Raw genomic sequence first — 23,722 nt, 5'->3', positions numbered from 1 at the left:
TAAATTAGCTGAAAAGGAAATTTAGCAAGGATTAGGACCAAATAGCAGTTTATAAATTAATTAGAGGTATATCTTTATATTTGTGTTTTGAAATCTAGTACCATGTTTTCAAAGGAAAACTAAAATAACTAGCTGTAGCTGAATAGTAAATCCAAGGGTAAAACCAAAAAGACGCTATTCTTGGCCATTTTTTACAGTAAAAAAGCATAGCTAAAACAAGCCATATTCTCAGTTATGCTAATGAAAGAAAGAAATTCTCTATATGTAAGGCTGTTTGTCTTACTTATGTTTGTGTGTGTATACATCGCATAGAAATACACTCTATACCATGATTTTCAGTTCAAACAGAAAATTTCTAAGCAGATGACTAGAAAACCGTGATATGCAAAAAGTCTAATCGTTGAAGTCCTATTTGGAGAAATCTTTTTCAGTAAAAATATTTTGTTTGTTTTGAAAATATTGCAAGACTTGCAAGGAAAGCAAAATGGACAAGTCCAGTTTAGCACAGGTAAAACACCTTCTAGCCTTATTTATTCCACACTGTTATTTTGCTTCAAGTTTAACATTCACAACAGTCCTAATATTCAACAAAACTTTCCCATAAATGAGAGGACAATTTGGTTTATGACTACAGTTTAAGGTACCAGCTCACTTCATTTCTCCCTTGCTGTGTAGAAACTATTAGCATGAAAAAAAACAGTGCTTACAGTATTTTGGCTCTTTGATCAGAAGGATACAACACTGCTGCTAGAAATTTTTAATATTTGGCCTATGTTAATGACTAAATAGTGACCATTAAACATTCCTAATTTCATCTCTTTCAGGAGCATCCTAGAGCCAAGAGAAGATGTATTGGTGAGGATGACTAAGAATTATGTTCTCTTCTTAGCAGAGGTGCTTTTTGTTTAGAAAAGGCAGTGGTCTTATTTTTCACAAGTGTTAAACTTTGCTATATTTTTCTTTTATTAACCTTACCAGAAGTTGGCACTTCCCAGGTATGACTATATTCTGAAGGTTTCTCTACATCCATGTCAATTTGTCTGGTAATATCCTCAGGTGCATATACATCATCTGTGAAGTCAAGGAAACAAGTATCTACAGTGGAACACTGAGTCACGGAATTCTTGTACATTGTACATGTTGAAAATCTAGCTAACATTAGGGGCAAAACTGGCATATATGGCCCACTTATGTTTTTACTGATAACTCAGTGATATATTCCTAGACAAGCAAGTCAAAAGTGATCTGGATCTAGAGAGTGTGCAATTTAATTTTAAACATTCCTTGAGAAAAGCATATGTGAAGAGAATTCATAAGATTAAGAGATAACAGACGAGTTAGACCAATATTACAAGGGGAAAGATGAGTAAAAAGAATATTTTAGTTTTCCATTATATAGAATAAAACATCCAATAGCTCTTGCAAAGGGTAAACCTTTCCTTCTTTCAAAATAAGATGTTTGGTTATCCTCCATATTGAATGACTAAAGCAATTATGAACCAAACTTATCTTGTATTTGGAGTACTGGACGCAAAGCACATAAAATTGAGTTTGTGTATAAAAGCATGTATAATAGCATGAAAAAGATAAAACAATTACTCCTGGCATGGAGCAACTGTTTCACATGTTGATATTTGTAGGACAGTCAGACTGTTAAACTGATATACTTTCCCTATTAAAAATAAGTATGTTTACTTTATAAAAACTTTGAATATAGTAGAGTGAGAAGATGCATTCCAATTTCATGGTGTTTTTGGGAAAAAATCCCAACAAAAATCCCCACTCTTTCTCATGACATTAGCAAAAAACCCTGAAAGTTAACATATTTAAAAAAAAAAAAAAAATTAATTGTCAAATTCTAATCCTATTCCAATATGATTTAAACACTTCAACCAATGATTTTGTATGTTTATAACCCGATACTCAGTTTGTTTTGAGATTAAACCTTTATTTTAACAGCAAAAAGCAGATAATTTCTCAATTATTTTAACATTTGGCAACACTTGCTAAGCAAACCTCAAGAACCCACAGTCCACATTATGAACATGTTAAGTGATTTACTTAGAATTAAAGTATTAGAAACATTTCAATTTACCACATCCATTCAAATTTTTAACAGAACTGAAAATAGATATATTATTTCCATGTGTGTTTATGTCATCTGTTACTTCAATCTTTTTTCCTGGAAATACTCCTGAGGTCTGGTACACCTCAAAACTAACCCTTGCTTCTTTAGTAGATTGAATACCATTAGAAATAGTGATCATTTTAAGGGAAGAACTAGAGAAACTGCCCTTGATAAAATTAACTGAAATACCTCAACACCCGAGTTCCTCTGGAACTTGCTACTCACCCATAGTTTTAAAAATAAAGAAAAAATAGAAAACAAAGTTAATGGTCATTATAACGAAACCCAACTAACTCTCTCTTACACGAGGGAAATGGAAAAGTTGCTCAAATTTTGTGTGCTGAATATTATCTGGAAGCTTAAGAGATCAGGAGGCGTTTTTAAATGGTTAATATTAAATTTTAAAAAGCCTCAGTAAGTTATGTGTATGAAGACAAATAAGAAAAGTCATTGGAATAAAATGAAACCCTAGAGAAAATGGCTAAAAGATGGTAGAAAACGAAAAGGATTGTAAGTCACAAAGAGTCAATCCCTGCCTCTTTCCCATAGTCAAGTTTACCACCTGGCACTACAGCTAGCCAGGAGACTGAAAAGCCTTCCAGGAAACCAGCCACAATCCCATGTGCTGCCACTGGAAAAAACAAATTCCACTGTTTATCATCTGGGCTCTGAAGCTGCCAAGCATACCCTGCATGAGGTGAAACATTTTTGCACTGATGCAGATGAACACAATCAAGAAGAACCAAAGTACATTCAATAGCAGTGTCAGCCCAGCAAGGAAATGAAAGATCCAAACTGGTCTTCAAATAACAGAGTAACCTTCTGTAAAGGTGCTCTTCTTCAAAAAGAGATACCTTCTTCAAAGATATAACCTACTGTAAAAGGAACTTTTTTTTAATCTCAGCTCAGGTGGTAAGATTTAGCGTTCCTGGTTAGTAGAGTAAGAATGCATACTAAGATCAGCAGGCATTAAATTACCAAAGATACTTTGGAAGTCCTAGTGCAGAGAAATGTTATACATTTGTTATTTTAACCTTGCATCATTGATGAAGAATCCTCAAATTCTGTGTTTAATTAACCAATGGCTGTATTAAAAAAAAAAAGTATTTGTATTGTCAAAATAAATGAATGCTTTATTAAGTAAAAATGAACCAAATGTGGATTCATTAGCATTGAAAACATTTTGATTGGATGGAAAAATCAAATACAACTCAAAAAAGATAAAGGATTTTTCCCCCAATCAAATCAGTATCCTGAATAAATCTTTCTGGTTAGGGATGTGTGTTATCTGTGTGTGTAAGAATGCGTAAATTGAAGTAACGGTTCTCACTCTCCTCTATCATCCATCAACTTGGAACTTTCTTGATGCCAAGTAGTCAAGTCTGAATATTGCACAGTTCAAATTCTGTGCAATCTGAGTATGAGTAGGTCTGACAAGAACATGTAATGTGCATAGCTAGTAGCTAGCAAGATATCTGGGCTTTAAAGCTTTCTTACCAAGCCTTCTAACTTGGCCTTAAACAACTTGGTAAGCCTTTTCAATGAAGTATTTTCCAGTAATTATCCTGGACTTATCATCTAGAAAACATCAGTAAACAATAGCCACATCATAATCTATCTGTAAATTTACACGGGCTGCCAAGATGATTTGAGGAAGTCATATCCCTGTCTTTTACTGCTAAGTTCAAATATCCCCAAAACTGCAGCAATACCTGCTGTTGGCACAATCCACTTGGGCAGTTCAGGTGCTTTTGTTCTAGGTGGTGCTGGTGTGGTTTTACTAAGAGCTGTAAGAGTTTAAAAAGAAAAAAAAGGAAGAGAAGAAAAAAGAAAAAAAGTTTAATGAGAAGAAAACCCAACTGACTTTTATGTGATGCCAACAATTCATCATTAGAGAAGACAAAGTAATGCTGTGATGTTACACATAGTTTGGTTTCTTTTTTTTCTGATTTGGGAAGGCTTTACCTCTAGATTGATTAATTGAAAGAAAAGTATCTTTTTTTTTTTTTTTTTTTCCCTAGCAATACTTAAAATTCCAATGAGAATAGGTGAAAATAATCAGTTTAAAAAGTCTCCTTCCCATCCCAAATTGAATAAACAATTCTTACCAGGTCTGATCTGCAATTTATCAGATGGTTTCGGTCTTGCAGAAGTGAGATGTGTTTTGTGAGGTACTAAAAGAAATAACATTCAGTTTAAATGTTACGTGTAAGAGGAACATCGACAGTGCAGTGTAATTTGTCAGAATAAAAAGGTCCATGCATCCAATGTGATATAGCAAAATGGACATATGAGGATTCTATGAGTTCCAGTCCAAAATGGACTCTGAAAATGCTAGTTTCTTTAGCAGTCAGATAGTGCAACCTGATCAGTTTCATTCATGTTTTGGTTTAGGAAAGATATAAAATATTTAGTCAGTTACCCAACCATATATGGATACAGAGTTAGCCCTGCAAGATAACCATGACTTTAAGACATTTAACTAGGTTCTGTAAAAAACAAAAACCTAAACAACCTCAAAACACAACACCAAATTAAACCCCCCTCCAAATCAAATATTCAAATAAAAACATGAAAGGTTACAATATGACTGAGAAAACAACTGGAAGATTTCAATGCAGACATTGGGTAGGGCTGGTGAAACAGCTTCATCATCAATGTTAAAATCAGTAGCCTTCAACCTTTTCTTGCTGTCACCTTTCATTTGCCAAATAATTTAGGTATTTTAGTTGTTACAGAATCTATGTGAATCACATTGAAAGCTGAAAGCATACAATGTAGTCATCATCATCTTTTGCCAAATTGTCCACTATAAATCAAGTTTTTAAACAGAGCTATCTATTTGTTATTAAATCTAATAACAACATTTAATTCAGCCTTTCTAAAGTGTCAGACAAAATACTTATGCAAGAAAGTACATATTACTAATTTTTGACATTTACATTTTGTGAAAGTTTTACAGACTTATAATGAAAAAGTGGAAGTTAATCCCATCTATGATTGCAACACTATACATCTGAGAATCCAATATACTTAAAAGCTTTATCTAATCTTAAAGGCAATACTAATTTAACCTTGATTTTCAGAGCAGTGAACAAAAAAAGTTAATTAGTGGAAAAAGAAATTTTCATGTTATATATCTGAAATATTTTTAAAGGTAATAATGAACAGATCATTAAACCTTAAAGCATACTGATTTTACTTAAGATCTACAAACTCAATAGAGCAACTTAAGAAAAACCTAAAAATTACCTGTACTGAATCGTGGAATTTCAGTTGTCTGAGGAGTTTTGGGCTTGGGTGAAAACTGGTATGTTTCATTGGGAACTGAAAGTGGAGATAACTATTGCTTATCATATACAAATGATTTCCTTTGAAACATAACACATCACAGGTGGAAGAGAAATTTTAACTGTCTTTGTGCAGACCCTAAACAAAAAGAGTCAGTGCTAGAAACGTGGTTGAAAATCATGCTTTTATACAGATAAAAGTCTTTTTAAGGCTGAGAAGATATATGTCGTTACCAAGTCAGACAAAAAAGGAAAGATGATAAGATGATGTTTTTTATTACTCCTCAGCTTTGTCAAGGAAGTATTTATTTCTAGAATGAATTGCGTTAAAGAAAAAAATGCCTGGAAAATTAAAACCAGCAACGTTTTATACATGCACTGGAATGTGACTGACAAAGGAACATAACAAAGACATATTAAGGTATTTCTATTGATTAAAGTGTAGGTTCAGCAAAAGCAGAGAAAGTAGATTTTTACAAAAAATACGTTCTCATTACCCAGAGTTATTTTCGACCCATCAACGACATGAACTGTTATAAGGTTAATTGATCCTAGGTGTGTTGTCCTTGGAGCTACAAGAAATAAAACATTGTTCTGTGAGAAATGAAATTAAAGAAGCTGGATTTCAGTAAGGATCTGTGTACTTTACTTCCTAAAAATCTGTCTACACATTTGCTAAGACAATTTTAACAGATATGAGACAGGTGCATGTTCTGAGTAGTTTGGATATATTTTAATGCTGACAGCCAGACAGTGGAACTACTCTACTAGGCCCCCACCAACTTCAGAACAAATGCCCTAATGGTGGAATTCTGACAGCCTTTGGTCTTTCTCACATGAGGTATATCGATTTGCACTTCTCTAAAAAAAATTTAAAAGCCTGTAGTAAGATATTTGTCTTTCAAATATACTTTCCTCCCTGAAATTTGATTGAATTTATTGAAAGACATGAACTATTGGATGAAAAGGAGATACCGGCAGGCAGAGGCATACACTATATGTCTCTCTCAGAAGTAATGTTAAAATACGAAAGCTGGAAAATAACCCACTCATTAATATAAAGGTTAAATAGTGCCATTTGTTTTTAACAACTTGAATATACATCATTATAATGATTTAAAATTTAGAAGCAAAATTATAAGCCTATAGATATTTTTTTCTAAAATTCTTTGCCTAAAACTAACTTTGGGGTGATACCAAAACATGGCACTTGGTAACTAAGATATGATTAGAAATAGCTCTTATTCAACTGTGTCTTAGTATCTAACTTGTTACTTAACAGAAAGCCTTTAAAAATCAAACCAAAATAAAGACTTAAGCCAAATTATTTTCCTGGACTCTTCAGTTTTATTTTTATAGTAATATCTCTGTACAGTGATTGAATGACTAAAATCTCTGCTTAAATTCTTTTTGGCCATATAAAAGGGCTAGAAGTCTAAGAGAAGGAAAACGGGGAAATGGTAAAGCTATTTATTAACCTATTTGTTTAAAACTAAAATATTATTGGTTTGGAGGTTAGATCTTAGAGAAGGAAAAGAGTTGTTCTTTCTTGTAACAACCATATTGTCACTCTTCACCTGACAAGTGTTTCTTTTCTCCAATACAATTTAAACCTTGTACTTTTTATGGAACTAGTTCACACCTAGGATAAAGCTGAGGTGTGAATGCATCCATCATTATAAGTATGCATCCCTAAAACCTATGATAGTTACTGCAAAAATTACTGATAGGAAAAAAGTACCTATAATCTTAACATCTATCTTGGACAGAATCTGCAACCCAAGTTTCTAAAGTACTTGAGAAATTTGAACCAAATGTCTTTAGACTTCTAAAACCACCCAAAAGAATAAAACTTAATGAAGCTGGCTATAGCTGTGTATTTTTAAGAAAATTAATAAGATTCCTCACATTTTCAACAACTACTACCCTCCAATTAAACAAACAAAAAGTTAAAAACAAAACCATGTTAGCTTTTACACTCTATGAAAATTAATGCAGTTCTTGGATTTTCTCTTTGATATAATTTATGAACATATTCTGAGCTGAACAATACTTATATCTGTCTATGTATAATGTGTGTCATAGAATCATAGACTGGAAGGGATTAGAAGGGACCTTTAGAGATCATCTAGTAGAACCCCCATGCCAAAGCAGGTCACATGACTACAGTAGTGAATGACAGCAGAAAGTGTAACCAAGGCAATGCTACAATAATACTTTAAAAGTTACATGCTCTGAATTACCAGGTTTAGTCTGTGATACTTCTGGCCCAACAGATGTTTTGGGTTTGGAAGGAATGAGCCGTGTTTCTTTTGGAGCTGAAAGTAAAGAAGAAAGATTATTATTATATTCTTCAGGAGTCATAACTCAGTACCATATTTAGCACACAGAAAATGCATGTCTCAAGTTCCTGAAAAAAAGATAAGAGCAATTCCATGGTTTTCTGGAACCTGAAACAAAATGACTATCCAAAACACAGAAGAGTTCTAGCACTCTGCTGTAGGGTAAGCTGAGTTAGTGGCTAAAATTCTTGCTCTAAAAGAAAAAATAGATCATTGAATTTGGTTGGAGATCTGACAAATATGGGCTTCTTATCAGATATGAACTGCAGTCTACTTCTGTTTCACCTCTAGGACAGAACTGAGACTCATCTGTATTAAGAAACATGCATGTGTGCAAGCAGAATGAAGGACAGTGGAATGATGTTACACAGAATACCACACCAGAGCACATTCTCTAGAAAATTCTCCATTGAAAAATTAAAATACCTGCATCTTAACTTTAAAGAAACTTATTTACCCATTGTTGCCCTTGAATGCCCCGTGGTAGTAGAAGATTTTGTAATAATTGGTTGTGGAGTAGTCTGATGTATTGCTGTTAAGGAGAAAATGTGAAGAATCTTAGAATATTAAACTGTAATAGAAACTAAGTAGCATTTGGACTATTTCTGAAACTTTCAAAATGTCCTAAACTAATGAGTACTGGAATACATTAAAAATCAACAATCTTCTTATTTGCTTCTCCCATACATTCTCTCTATAACAAAAACGGGAAGAGACACAGCCCTCCATAACTATCTTAAAGACTACTTTTATTTCAGTATAGCACACAATATCAGTTGCTATCTGGACAAGCACATTACAAAGGAGATTTGTTGAATTTTTAGAATTAAAAAAAGTACTCACAGACAAGCATATCTGTGACTATCAGCAAGCAGAGACAACTCAGTCTAGACATTGAAATTTGTCAGCACAAACAGTACTACATTTTAGTTATCATTTGCTATACGTAATAGGAGAAGAAACATTTTTTATACTATACTAAAAATTATGTCATTATTTTCAGTGTACTTTTGTCATATTTTGGATTGTTTAAGTTTGTTTCAGCACAAAAACAGCTATGAATAATTCCATTAAAAACACAAAACCCGAGGAATGATTAAACACACACAAAATTAAAAGAAGGACTCCGTTACCAGGTTTGATGTGAGCCAGTCTTGGTTTTCCAGATGTTTTTGGTTTGGTATGAATGAACTGTTTTTCAGTTGGAGCTGAAATAAAAATAAACAGCACCCGGGACAATGATTGAAAAAACGTGCTGCGTTCATAGCACACAAGAAACTGTAAGAAGACAAATTATGTAAGGGTAAAGCTGAAAATCAATCAGTTGGATTTCCTGCAAAGAAAGGAAAACAAATTAAATGTCCACTGATACATACTTCCCCAAAATTATATCAAATTTGTAGCTTTGGAAGGAGCAGTGAAGAATAGAGTCACAAACAGCACACAGTAAATTAATGTGACAGAAACAGACAGTAGTAGCTCACATCTTCAACATCTGACCCACATAAGTATCTGAGGACAGCATCTGTTTTTCAGTGAACTCATAACAGACTTGATATATACGTTAACCTTATGTGGGAAGTAAAAAACAGAAACAAGATGTAAAGTATTTTTCATTTCCTATTCCTCAAAAAGAAAAAATATAGTTTGAAGATTATTAAATAGGTGTTAATACTTCATTAATGATATCATTTCTTCCTGAGAAAATCATGGTCAATGTGTCTCTCTGAAACTGGGGACAGTTTAACTGATTATTAACAAAGATTACTCAATCAATACTCCTGCTGCCTAATATCAGTTGGATTCATTGACCCTTATTTGGTCCACATCTGCCATGTAAGTTAAGAGGAAGGAACTCTCAGCTAATATTTCATATATTTAAGTAAGTTTTCCCAACACAAATGACTAAAAGCTAGCAGAGAAGTTGGCTTTAAGAGCTAGTATTTTATTTATAAGGTAACAGAGCTGGTTTACTTTGGTATATGTTATGCTATAGTTGATACCTTATCATTTCCTTGCAATTTTCTTCTGTAAAATTATACCATGATGAGTGAAGCAGAAGAATATTTTAGGATGACAGTATCCATACATCAGATGGAGAAATTACAGGAATCACTACCTGCTCTTTAAATAAGGTTCCATTTTACTGGAAAATATATACCAGATGAAGCAAATGCACCATTCTGACTGGAAAGGCTAGAAAATGAGGAAAAGAACCTTCAGAAGTCAATGAGCTCATGCATTATCATTCCTATCAAGACCAAAGGGCAAGAATGTACCTAGAAGCAGAGGAAAAATATTATTATTATTAGAGCTTTCGTGAAGAATATCTTCTCTAACAAGAACGTAAAATAGAGTATTTCTGAAATATGCACAATTACCTAATGTTGGTTTTGTTCTTTCAGGAATATGAGGAATCATAGTAGTGACTGGTTCATGAAAGGTTGGAATTATTTCTGTTGGAAAAAATATCATTACATCCTCAGAATAATGAAAGGACTCCCCCTTTCCCTCACATCTCCCTTAAAAAAACCCCTTCAGCACTAGGAAGGGAAAGTTTTAAAAAAGCAATTAAAATTTGCCTTCAAAGATTTATGGTCACAAAGAGTTTTCTGTTTCTGTTTTTAACATCTAGATACTTAAAAAAAACCCCACCTCACAATAATAATGAATGATTTCACTGAATGGTTATCTTATACAGATAAGTCAGGTTTATGATGGGAAGTCTCATAATCAAAATACAATTTAAGGGAATCCTCACACTAATCTGGATGAAAATGTATCTGTAATGAAAAGGAACTGGAACAGCTTTAAGAGATTTTTCTCATAAGAGCTTCAAAAACAGTGCAAACAACAGAAGTGTGTTGTTCAGACACAAGCTATGAATACCTTTTAATCATTGATTGAAACATGCAGGTCACTACTACTTCTTCCAGTATTATCCATGTAACTAACAAAAAGATCTTGAACTGCTGCAGTTTCCATCAGTGGTGTATGACTTGCAGAGATTTCTTAAGCTAGAATGATACTCAGGTAACAGCAAGTGTACCAGTGATCAACTGCCCCCACTGCCCATCCTGAAAATAGCTGCACAATTATCAACTGTGGATTGAACAAAAAAACCAAGATCATTTACCAGGCTTGCTTTTCGGTGCGTCTGGGATAGGAGCTGCTTTAGGTTTAAAGGGAGTGTGTTGTGGTTCTTTAGGAGCTGAAAGAAAAGATCTGTTGTAAGGGTTTCTACTCTTCAGAAATCAGACAGGATTCTTTCACAGGCACTGCATGCCTCAAACTTGCAAAAAAACCCAACATACTTGCACGAGAGACCAAAAAATCCAGTGTCAGATACGTATAGGAATTCAAAGATAAAAGAAAATAATGAATGAAAAAAATGAGTGGAAAACTGATCGAGTAAGCAAAACCTAGCGTTGAGCAACAAAAATTGAATACAGACAGCTATAGTGGTGATGGTTCCATTTGCATGTCAGAGCTTATAACTGCAATACCCATGACATGCTTGTCCCCTAAAAGTGTCAAAAGAATTTTAGTGTGTGAGAGTATGAAAGAAATTTTTTGTGAACACAACAATGCAGATAGGAATCTTTCAATACCTGAAACAGAGTAGAATTAAGTTCAGTAAACAGAAGAGAAAACAGATCAAAACCACAAACAGATGACATGTGAAAAACAGACTAATGGTATAAAACCTTTGGTCCAAGGAGCAGCAGGGAAAAAAAAATAATAATGACTAGACCAAGGTAACATCTTTACCTGTTGCTGCCTCTGGTTATTCAACTGTAAATTTAGTAGATGACAAAACTTTGTAAAAACAAGAACATACAGAGAATTAGCAATAAGCACAATCAAAGGGTAAAAATACTCCCATTTCAATGACTGATTTCTTTTCAAATTGGAACACATACTTAGAGTTGTCCATTTAAAAAAAATATTTGTGGAATTAGTGGGTATGCACTCACTCAAAAGGAAGGTTCAACTGCTGCTTTCAGAACCATAAGGAGTTAGAGGTTGGGCAGTTCACTAGTCTTAAATGCCTATTAAATATGTTGTTAAGGGTCAAATTGCATTACCAGGGCACACAAACATCTGAGTGATTTGAATTACAGAGATTTAGTCACTCATAAAGGCCCTCAAACACGTTTTTCTATAAGAATCTTTTGATAGACACAGAAGAGATGTGATTTATTCCAAGAAGATTCTTACAATGTTTGCATGTTGTCTACTCTGCTCATGTAGATGAAAAGCATATACAACTCATACATTAAAAATACAAATCAGCTCTATGATACTTTAAAATGCATTTAAAGATCATTAGAAAATGTATTTGGTTGTAATACAAAAAGATTTTAATCTGAACTCTTTGAGGAAAACAACTCAAAAGTCCAAAAGAAACTCTGAATATTCAAGCAACAAAACAACAATGTATTTACCAGGTTTTGTGTGTGGTACATCTGGACTTGATGACGCTCTGGGCTTGGAAGAGACTCGCCGACTTTCTTTTGGACCTGTGTAGATAAGAAAAGCTTTGAACATGTTATGGAGGATTTGATTTTCCTGACAGGAGATTCATTTTCTGCAAAGAAATCTTTTATGAATAATCTCCTGCATTTGAAAATAATCAGAAACGTCTTGTCAATACAATGAAAACTATGTTAGAGCAGACACTAAAGACAAAATGACTGTTACAGTGCAGTGTTAGATTAACTCTACTCTCAGCTCTATCAGAGCTCTCAACAGAGTAAACTGCAGTTCCCCTAGTTTTCTTGTTCCAAACATCTGCTGCTTATTTAAACCAACCTTGAATTAAAAAAAAACCCTATAGCAAAGCAGTCAAAGCAGAAGAAATATGGAAATTTATCACTAATTTTCAAATAGACAGAACTATTTCCAGTGTTTTAGGAAAAGGAAATTACTGAAATTTTACATTTGTAAATGAGTAAGTAACAAATCAAATCTCTCTGTTACCTTCTATGAAAATTCAGACACGAATTTTCCTATGTGCAAAAGCTCAAGATGAGTGTTAACACCCACATGCCTACAAGTTACTGATACATATAAATAGCTAGTTGATTATCTTGTTCAGTGACAGCTATTTAGCAAAATTTGATGACAACAGTAAAACACAGCTTATTCCATATTTGTACACCTTCAGAGAACCCAGCAGTTCTGACAGTTTTCAAACTGATAAAATTTTCATGCAATAAAGGGCACATTATTGACCAGCTTACTTGCTCTGGTTGGAGGAACACGTGGACTGAGTGTTGTTTTGTATTTGGAAGGCCCATGATGTGTATCTTTAGGAACTGAAAGAAAGAAAAAAGGTTACACTGTACTAAAATTTTCTGAGGTATCAGTGTCCTCTATCACCCATAACAGTCAAGAAAAAAAGAGTAAAGATTTCTGCCAAAGATATTCTATGCAAGTGATGCAAAAGTGAAGGATTTTTGGGGAGAAAAATCAGGCTATAGATAAAAGAAAAAATCTGGACAGAATTTAATTTAGTTAAACTGGTTGGGAAAGGTAAGCAAAGCAAGAAAACCTACAGCCTGCAGCTCTGCTCACTCAAACCATATGACTAGAACAGTGCCACCTCTACAGCAGGAGTGAGAAAATCTAAGTTAGGATTTTATTCTGATCTGCTCTCCATCTCCTATCACTAGATTCTGAAGGAAATTGCAAACATGTTACATGCAAACAACTTGAAAGTCACAGGGATCCTTCTCAACTGTTTTGTAGAAAATAAAGAGACAGAGTATCTTGACTTTAAAATTATTAATGCAGGTATCAAAGTTTTGCAGGTCTGCTCTTGGTTATTTGTGTTTAAGAGGAAAGACAACATGACTATTCAATCAAGAAAGTATCATTACCTACTGTTGCTTTTGGTTTCTCAGTTCTAAACGTAATTGATTCCAGAACTGCATCAGTGTGATAAAAAACAAGAACATGTATTACCAAGAACAATCAAAACTTTACAATCATTATGTCCACAATAATCATACCATCCCTGCTACAGCCAATGACAGATGGCTACTCATCCTTGAGATTCAACATGTCAGCGTATTATGCTGCTCAGAATTGCCTATAGTTAGCGCTAATACAGATCAGAACCTGGGTACGAATGTGAAGCTTTTGTAGTAGGCCACAAAGGAATTGTTGATGGTTTTTCACCTTTAACTTTGTACACTTTCCTGACATTTGAAGATTTTGCTTTCAAACACTAGGCACTGACTTACTGGGTTGGATAAAGGAACCTTAGTTGTCATTTTTCTGCCCGTGTCCCCAGTAGCATACAATATTGTATATCCAATACTGAGTGTGACTGGAATGGAGCTATTTTCTTCATAGCAGCCCCTGTGGTACTCTGTTTTAGATTTGTGACCAAGACAGTGCTGATAACATACCAATGTTTTAGCTATAGCTGAATAGTACTTGCTACAGCCTCAAAGACTGCTTTGTTTTTCACTCTGCCCCAAGCAACTAGGCTAGGGGTTGGCAAAATGCTAGGAGGGGACACAGCCAAGACAGCTGAACCAAATTGAGCAAAGGAATATTCCACTTAATGTACTATCATGCTTAACAATAAAACTTTCCAAAGGACCCGTTGCTCATAGACTGGCTTTGAGCTGCTAGTGGGATGTAGCAGCATATTGTGTGATTGCCTTTGTATCACTGGGGTTTTTCATCTATTTTTATTCTTTATTCATTAAATTGTTTCTATTTTGAAGTATGATTTTTTTTCTCTCTCTCTTTTGCTCTTCTGATTCTGTGTCCCAATCAGCTGCAGAGTGGAATGAGCAAGTGACTAGTAAATGCTTAGTTTACTGACTGAAGTAAATTCATTGCAGTACCTCAATAAAATTACTAGTGTGAATTGTATAATTTTCTCCCTCCATTCTTAATTAGCCCAGGGTTTTACGTTTCTGAATACAAAGCTGTTTAAACATTATACAAAGTATTACATATCTTTAAATCTCTGAACAAAAGTGAACTGAAGAGTATAAATGAATGATTGTTGTTACTGGGAAAGAAAAGTACACAGTTTGAAAAATACAGAAAAATATCCTTCCTCTTTGCAATAACACCTTTTTCACCTTCACCTTTATGAAACCTAAGCAAATTAATACAGAAAAGATCTATCTTCACTGACAAATGCACAAAATATTCCCAGCATTGCAGTGACTTAAAATGTAAAAAAAACCCTGAAGACAGAGATATTAAATTTCTCAGGTTGCACGTGATACTGGATTTTATGCCTCAAGGAATGCTCCAATGTGTACATCCAAGGAATACATACAAATCTGAAGCTCCCCTGATCACAGTAGAAGTCATAAGACACATATAAGCATAGGTTAAAGAAACAATATACTTACCAGGTTTAGTTTCTGGCACCTCTGAGCTTGGTGGTGTTCTAGGTTTGGAGGGAACGTGCTGTGGTTTTTTTGGAACTGAAATTTAAGAAAATTTGCAACTATTAAAGCTTTTCAAGTGAGATTGTCAGAAGCATAATATTAAAAGAGAACAAACACTTTTTGGACAATCTGAAACCATAAGAAACTTGTATGAGTAATGAAGCAGTGTGAATGCACACAAAGAAATAGTGTGAGAACAAGAGAACATAAAGCAAGGTCAATATGGAGGGATCAATATAAAAGATGAGGTAGTACATTACAGATACTGAGAGACACACAGATAGATTGTGACACTTCCATTCACTTTGCAGAATATGTTTGTGGGAGAAAAAATGAACTAGATGGTTATGAATTTTTAGTGTAAAATCACAAAAAAACCCTTACAGGACTTAATTTAGTAGTAAAAAAATATTTCAGTGAAGTATAATGAAGATCTACTTGTGATACTCAGTGTATACTGAGAAAATGTGATGGTACCTGTAGGCAAAACTGTTACCCATTGTCAGTTTTAGTTGATCAGTTTTAAGTGTTACAGGTTCCAGGTCCGTATCGGAAACAAAACTATTTTGAAAATTGAAGAGAATAACTTTGCTTACAATTAGTATTATTTGTCTGGTAACTGCATTTTAAATAATATACTATGTATAATGCCTCATATAAAAACTGTTATATTAAATGAAATCTCTGAGAAAGCAACATACTGTAAACATCATGTGAGCTTAGTTCTCCCAAGGGCTTCAATGACATATCCAGATATGTATCACTGTTATTCAGAAAATGGCTTTTTTAAGGACACAAATCTCTTCCCTTTGTGGTGTATTTCAAATGGGGTATATATATACAATTGGAATCAGATCCACTTGTTTTCTCAGTGCTGTATTATTAAAGAGCATTATGATGCATTGCGTTGCATGATTATTCACTTCAGCTCTAAATTGATACGGAGATAAAATAAAACTGTGTGTTTAAGTAGCATAAGGATGTGAAACTAATGATATTTTCTTTCATTTCTCACATTAGAAATAGAAGCACGATAATAATTATAATCCTCCCTGTGTCAACTTTTCTCTACGGATGGCAAAAAAACCCAATTTGCTTGGATCTTTTAAGACAATCACAAGATTAGTGGATGATGCTGTTCTGTATATAGGTTCTTGAAGAAAGAGTGACTTTTTTTTGTTTTTCAAACACAGAACTGTAAAAACCTGTAGCATTTGTGTGACAAAATAATTTTTTTTTTAGGAGGATAGATTGTCATAATAATGAAAAATAGCCACAGAGGTAAAAAATAAGTTTATGAGAAGTTTCATTTTAAGTTTAGTTTGAAACAATGTTTTACAGTCATCTGGCATGATTAAAAATTTATGAGACAACAAGGATTTTGACTGTTCTTACTGATTCCTTATATCTAATAAGAGGAAATCATATCTAATAGATAACATCAGACTTCAAAAATATTGCTCCATATCTACATTTTACAGATCTTCAGTAAAGTGATTATCAAGAAAATTTTCACATTTACCAAAAAATAACATATGCTGATAGTTGATACCCTTGTAATTTTCTATTGATATTACCAACTAAATAGCAGAGGACAGACAGTATTTTTTTCCCTGCATACCATTGAATTCTACTGTTTAATGATATAGCACAAAATCCAGCCTTTTCAAATATGGTATAAATTATTACTAATGATAATAAATAATAATATTTTTATGGGTAATTTACTCATTCAGAAAATATTGTCATGACATTAAGTAATTGTGATTTAAAACTGAAATGTATACTAACAATACAAAGGAATGTGGAAAAGAAATGCACTCCCTTTGTAGTTGTAACATATATTTCTAGACTAGATTATCTATTACTAGATATCTATTACTAGATTATTTATTATTATTTATTTATATCTAGATTATCTATTACTAGATATTTGCTTTAGTTTTCACTGTAACCTGGGTTTAACAATATTCTTATCCTGCTGCCATGAAGTAGCAGAAATTTATTTTTTTGCACGATGAAAAATACTGAGGGAATGTTACTAATCCTGAAAACTGCAAATAACTCACTGAACACACAGCAGAACAGAACCTCGTTATGTTTTAACTGTCATAGATAGATAAATAGCTGCTCAAAAATACATTTTAATCCCATATAAACTGTATCAAAATTAATCACACAAAGCAGTTTACCATCTTTGGCTTGTGGGATATGAGGTTGGGGTGAAGGTTCAGGTTTAGAAGGAATATGTTTGGTCTCCTTTGGAACTGGAAGAGAAAATGCGGGTAAGAAGTTTGTTAAATTGCACAGCAATTAGTATCTGAGATCAAGATGAACACACAGACACAGAAATCTCACATCTGCAATGGAGAAAAAATATCTGTAGGAAATAAAAAAGTTAAGTAATACTCTTCATGTGTTAACAACAATCTAAAGAAGAGAGTGGAAGGTCGGTAATTTTTGAAGCTCAGGTTTCACGTTTTCAAAGAAAAAGCTAGGACAAGCACAGACAAGCATAATTACGAGAACTGTGATTCAGAGCTACCAGCATCACTTTCTTAAAGAAAAAAGGAGACATTGCAACTGTGAAGAAAGTAGTATGCCCAATTGTCATGAACGTCAAACAAGATAACTACCTAGAAGAAAAATGAAGTTTAATTAAACAGTCCTAAGGCATAAGGTGATTAACTTCTGTGGTGCTTTCTGTGATTAAAAAATGTAAACACAACAGCTTGTCAAGTAAATATCATTACCTATCGTTGACCTTGGTGGTTCAACTCTAAGTGTAATAGATTCCAAGACTGCAACAGAAACAGTGTGACAAGATAAGTATGGAACATATTCCCAAAACCTTAAAATTACTCTAATTTTAACTGTAAACGTAGGTATTAATACAATACCACAGTAATGCAGATCTTCAACTTTTACTTTTAAAATCCTGGAAAATGAAGCTTCTTAATAATACAGATTTAATAAGAAAAATATAATTGCACAGACTTGATGGCAACAGAAGCAGAAATAAATTCATAGAAGTCCGTAAATCCTAGAACAAACAAGGGAAGAGATCACACAGCTTAACATAAAGACAGTAAGGAACTTCTATAAAACACTGATTTTTATTTTCAAGTCACCTTCAAAAAATCAGTGAGCTCTTTAAGAGAAAAAAAAATTCAGATATATTGAAAATAATTAAATTCTTTGTTAAGTTGTCAAATTTTTTAGGAAGCAATTGAGTTTCTCTTTGTTTAAATATTATCCCCAAACTACAAGTCCTTTCCTTCTCACTTCCTCCAGGAAAAAGAAAAAAAAAGTGTATCACTTTTTAAATTTCTCTACTAATAACAAGTCTCAAAGTACACAATTAAAAAAAAATCAGATTGAATCCTGAGGCGTTTTGGTCTTAGTAGATGATATGCACTTCAAATGTGTGGATTGTGATTTGGGATATTGGAAAAAAATTGATTTGTAAAAAATTGAGTTGGAAGTAAATGGTGTCCCATAAAAGAATTCCATTCACATTCAGCAAGGAAGAAATGAACTCTAGGAAATGACCTTCAGTTTGTATCAATGGAAAAGATGGTACTATGGGTTTAATGTATAAAATATTATTGGATATGGGCAAGACAAGCAGAGAGAGATTGAAGAAAGGGATTATCAAAGAGTTAGATGTCTTTCTGCAGCAAAATTGGCTTCTAAGAGATTAGACAAAAGAAAAAGCAAAGAGAACTAAGAAATTATGTTAAGAAAACACTGTTATCCACTGTCAATCTTGTCAAATCAAGGTCATGTAAAGAGTTTTGAAGTAGCACTTTTTGCAGTTGGGAACACTGAATCCAGGAGATTTGTTGCTAATTAACCAAAACAAATTGATTCTATTTAATCAAAGCTATACCTCTGAAAATATCTTGAAGTGCTTCTCAGAATACAATCTGCTTAGTAAATGCAGTGACTCAAACCTTACTTTGAATTACATACTATATTTCAAGGCTCACTGCAAATGACACCTTCGTTCTTCTATATTTAAAACATATATATTAAAGACATCACTAAACATACATTCCTATACCAAAATCGTAACTATCATGTATTAATTTATATAAACTTTCCTTCTCATTTAAACTATATGTTTTTTTTAAACTGAACAAAAGTTTCAATGGATTAATTGGAAAAATGTAATATTTTCCATAAATTTGAGACATTATCAAGTAATGCTCAGTTATGTGTAACAAAGAACTCCTACTTCTGCTGATATTGTTCAGTAGTTTGTAGTTTTAAATGGATTTCTATTTCATAAAATCTTTATTAATGCATCAATTTTTATTCTTTCTTCTTCTAGTATAATTGAAGCTTCTAATTTGACACCTTTGAAGTGATATCTTGTCTTTTTGAAGACAATATAGCCATGCTAGAAACCCAGCGAATAAAATACCAAGGCTATGTTTCCATTCGTTGGATTTGGACCACATATGCACAAGCAAGAAGGCTACAGGGAACAGTGTTTTCAACTGCACATTTTATCAGACCAATGAATAGAAGAATGACTAAAGATGGCTTAATCATTACCCTCTGCAGTCTTTGGATGTTCATATGTGTAGGGCTTCCTAGTAGGGACTGATACTGGAATGGTTGCTGCTGGAACAAAGAGAATTTTCTTGAGAGTTCATCTATATCTATTTTTCAACGTACAGTGTGGTTCAGCTGCTTGTGTTTTCCAATTAAAATACACCTCCTTCTCACTATTCAGATGTAAACACTGAGTAAGGAATAAATTTACTAAATGTTCTTAGGCAATAGTAACTATCCTGTATGGCTTTTGCTGTCCTTGAAAATAAAAGGTATATTTATGCAATAGGAACACCACTGGCAGAGGAGCTCTGTGAGTCTACATCTTCCAGCTTTCCTGACAATTTCTTTTTTATCTTTATGGTTTTAGATTATTGGAAGAAAACAGTTACAGGGAAATCTTTTTTCCTTGGTAAATCCTTCTATTAATTTTCCAGAGTGTCTTCCACAGTGATGTAAAGGTCAGATGTGAAAGATTTTAGGTGTAAATAACTGCAAAATCACAGAAAGTAAGGCTGAAGATCCCAGCAGGTTATAGTGCTATAGCACGTTAGGGAAGTTTAAATTTTCTCATCTCTATCCAGAGTAATCAATTAGACTTGAAGGGAAAGAACTCCAAGGAGTCTGAAAAATATAAAGAACTTTGAAAATAAAGCTGGTGGAAATGTTTAGTATTAGTGTAACTTTACAACTGGAGTCCATTTTCTTCCCTAAATACATCTACAATTATTAAGTAAACAATGTGCTTATCCAAAGCATCAATCTTTACTTCACTTGTTTACTCTGCCTTGACTTTTCTTAGATTATGTTTTATCACCTATACCTCCTGGTGCTCCCTCTATATGTATGATGATAGAGATTTTAATTAGGAAGGAAAAAATGATGGACGAATATTTTCCAATATGTCTCAAACATTAATTTTTAACATTTTGCCAAATTGTCATGTTAAAGTTTACCAATATTTTAAGACACACAAGTACACTTATTATAAGTGAGTTACCTGAAAATATTGAAATACAATACTAAACCTAAAACTTCCAAAATTATGTCAGTTTAAATATAAAACTATGTTTCTATTTCCTTGCGTGAAGCTTATGATGAGGGGATTGTGATTAAGTGTAAAAGCCTGAATAAAGGAACTCACATATTTCATTCAGAATTCTAAATCTTCCCTCATTTATTTACTGGCTTTTAAAATAGTTAATAATTGAAGTATTTGATATTACTGTAACTTCTTTAAGAAAGCAAACTATTCCAAAATGTCTTCAGGATAAATACATTGGTCAATTAAATAAACTGGTTGCCCAGAGAGGTTGTGGAGTCTCAATCCCTGGACATACTCAAAAACTGTCTGGTCATGGTCCTAGGCAACCAGCTCTAGGTGGCCCTGCTTGAACAGGGGATTGGATCAGATGATCTTCAGAGGTCTTTTGCAACCTCAAATATTCTGTGATTCTGGGAAAGGACTTAGTATTGTCATGGGATATTCTGGATGCAAAAAGACTTTGGGTTTCAAAAGAGAAGCTTTACTGGGAATTGAAAAGTTGAAAAACAAATCTGACAGAGAGTAGTTACGAAGTTTGCATTTATTCTCCAGGAATCACATCTCTAAACTAATGTTTGCCAGGTACGTAAATCTCTTCTCAAGATAATCACCTTTAAAGCCATACAAATGGAAATTATAATGGATGAAGTGTCTCTTTTGAAGTTAGAGTACCATTGTTTTTAAAAAGAAAGAAAGAAAAAAAAATCCTATCCAGTCAGTGCAATTAGTTCTTCCTCCCAAACACAGGCCTCTGGTACTAGTTCAGGGCAAAAGGTGAAGAATGAGAATATACAGGAGCAACTATGGAAAAACAATTCACTAATAGAATCTCTTTGGTCTTTGCCAAGTTTTTCTCTCAACTTTCACATGTGGGTGTACTGCTCTGCAGCAGCAAAGATCAGCAGGGAATTTTTACCTATTTAACAACTAGAAATTACTTTTCTACACCTGGCAGCATAAACTATTGCATAATTTATCCATGCCTTAACACTTTGCATCTAAGCAGGGAAATCCAATAAGCATAATAACCTAAAAGTTTATATTTCTTTTTTTTTTCAAACACAAAATTCATCAATGTTGTCCTCCTCCCAATACCAAAGACATTCTGAAAGTCTCTGGTAATGATTTATTCTCAGCTCATTTTTTAAAAAAAGTTCATTAATATATATATAATTCACATCTCATGTAGACTTTTCTAGCTAAAAAGTTAAGCTTGATGATGAAGAGAATAAGATTGGGAGGAAACAAAATGTCTTTCATTCCTCTGATCTTTCTGAAAGTAGAAAGAACAAAACTTTCTGAACAAAACTCCCAGACAACATAAGAAAATTTTGATGTAAAAGTTACTCTTAATATTACATATATAAAAAAATCAGATTATTGACTTGAAAGCACTGATCGTGCAGGCAACTTCAGGCTTTGAAGGACAGAAAATATCAAGAAAGACATGCACCAAGTTTTCAACTTTTCATAGGCTGAGAAGCCATTGTCCTCTATTATGACTATATTTCAGATTCATGTTTGGAGGTCCTTCCAGGACCCTCATAGTCCTGGTAAGGGAGAGAAGACTGTAAAAGAAAAACTACATCTATGCACCAATCTATCTAACGTTATTGTAACTTCAGTGCTATATTGAGACTACAGAAATTTACAAACAGTAGGTCATTGAGATCCTCCTCTACAACAGGTAAGTTTTGCTTATTTAATAGTAAAACAGTGCTGCATCTCTCTTGCAAAAGTCTCTTATCACAGAAGTGGAAATTTCTGGATGCATATGAAGAACTAGTGTTTTGTACTAGAGGCATAAGAGAGTACAATTTTATAATATATCTCTGGGGACTCAATGGGAGTTCATTATGTACAGCTATTCTTGCACTTTTCTTGAAAGAAAATATTTCAGTGTACTTGGATGCATGGTAGAAAATTCATTCTAATTTCCTTTCCTGAAAAATTGAGAATTTAGTATGTTTAGAGAGATTAATGCTAACTGTAACACAAGTGAGCACAACGGTTGATCATTGTCACATTGGCTACCAGTACTGTTTTTTCATGAAGGAACAGATTAAATTCCCAAATATCAAGAATGAAGCTACAATCTTTCACTAGAATGCACAGTTGAACAACTGAAAATCATTTCTTTTCTTTTTTTTTTTAAATGAGGAGATTTTTTTCTCCACTGCAAAAAAGACAAATACTTTATCAGAAATAGTACAAAAGTCTTGTTAATAATGAGAGCTGAAATTAATTTTCAGGAATTTTGTTTGATCCAAAGTGGGTCATTTGGAATTGAGTGATCAAGTATAAATTTGGCACATATTCTTAATTTTTTTTGACTCACTGTTAGCGTAATGACCACTGCCATGGCACAAATTTCTAATCTAATCTGAACTCCCAAGTGATACTGGAATATAGAAGAGATCCTGCTCTCTGACCATTTTGGCACCTACTCTAAAAGGCTATCCCCATGCACTGCATATTTTATGCCTTAGATAATAATTTCTGAACAAGAACATCATCATTTCTTTGTTATGAACAAATGCCAAATTCACAATTATCTACTTGTAGCAAGATCATTACAAACTTAATTACGATTAAAAAGCGCTTCTTAGGATTCTGTCAAATTGATCAGAGAAACCACTAACAGGGAAAGGACAAGCAAGAGACATGCACAAGTACAAAATAGTATCATCCTCCTTATATTTATGATGAAACTTTTTATATAGCCATTCATTGGGGAAACATCAGTATACTGTGTTGAGTGGCTTGGACTGCCAAGAATGTAGAACAATTTTATGCAACAGTTTCCAAATCAGTTGGGGTTTTTTGTTTGTCATTTAAAAAAACAGACAGGATTCAGATTTATATTCAAATATAGGAATCCACAGCAGAGACAAATGTAATTAATCTAGTAATACAATACTGAATTT

At 33.4% G+C, this 23,722-nt stretch overlaps 1 protein-coding gene across 1 annotated transcript in view; it reads right to left on the bottom strand.

Annotated features, from left to right (window-relative positions):
* ABI3BP (ABI family member 3 binding protein) overlaps positions 1–23,722 on the bottom strand; it is a 144,467-nt gene that overhangs the window by 34,868 nt on the left and 85,877 nt on the right. The window contains exons 35-50 of the mRNA XM_062004165.1: positions 17,941–17,988; positions 17,380–17,454; positions 15,149–15,223; positions 13,646–13,693; positions 13,007–13,081; positions 12,209–12,283; positions 10,897–10,971; positions 10,142–10,216; positions 8,894–8,968; positions 8,218–8,292; positions 7,662–7,736; positions 5,916–5,990; positions 5,381–5,455; positions 4,237–4,302; positions 3,841–3,915; positions 976–1,071 (exon numbers count right to left, since the gene is read on the bottom strand). Coding sequence (XP_061860149.1) covers positions 976–1,071; positions 3,841–3,915; positions 4,237–4,302; positions 5,381–5,455; positions 5,916–5,990; positions 7,662–7,736; positions 8,218–8,292; positions 8,894–8,968; positions 10,142–10,216; positions 10,897–10,971; positions 12,209–12,283; positions 13,007–13,081; positions 13,646–13,693; positions 15,149–15,223; positions 17,380–17,454; positions 17,941–17,988 — 1,158 coding nt within the window. The remainder of the gene's footprint in view (positions 1–975; positions 1,072–3,840; positions 3,916–4,236; positions 4,303–5,380; positions 5,456–5,915; positions 5,991–7,661; positions 7,737–8,217; positions 8,293–8,893; positions 8,969–10,141; positions 10,217–10,896; positions 10,972–12,208; positions 12,284–13,006; positions 13,082–13,645; positions 13,694–15,148; positions 15,224–17,379; positions 17,455–17,940; positions 17,989–23,722) is intronic.

The sequence above is a fragment of the Colius striatus genome, chromosome 1 (assembly GCF_028858725.1).
Source record: "Colius striatus isolate bColStr4 chromosome 1, bColStr4.1.hap1, whole genome shotgun sequence".
Taxonomy (NCBI): Eukaryota; Metazoa; Chordata; class Aves; order Coliiformes; family Coliidae; genus Colius; species Colius striatus.
This window is presented reverse-complemented; position numbering and strand designations above follow the sequence as displayed.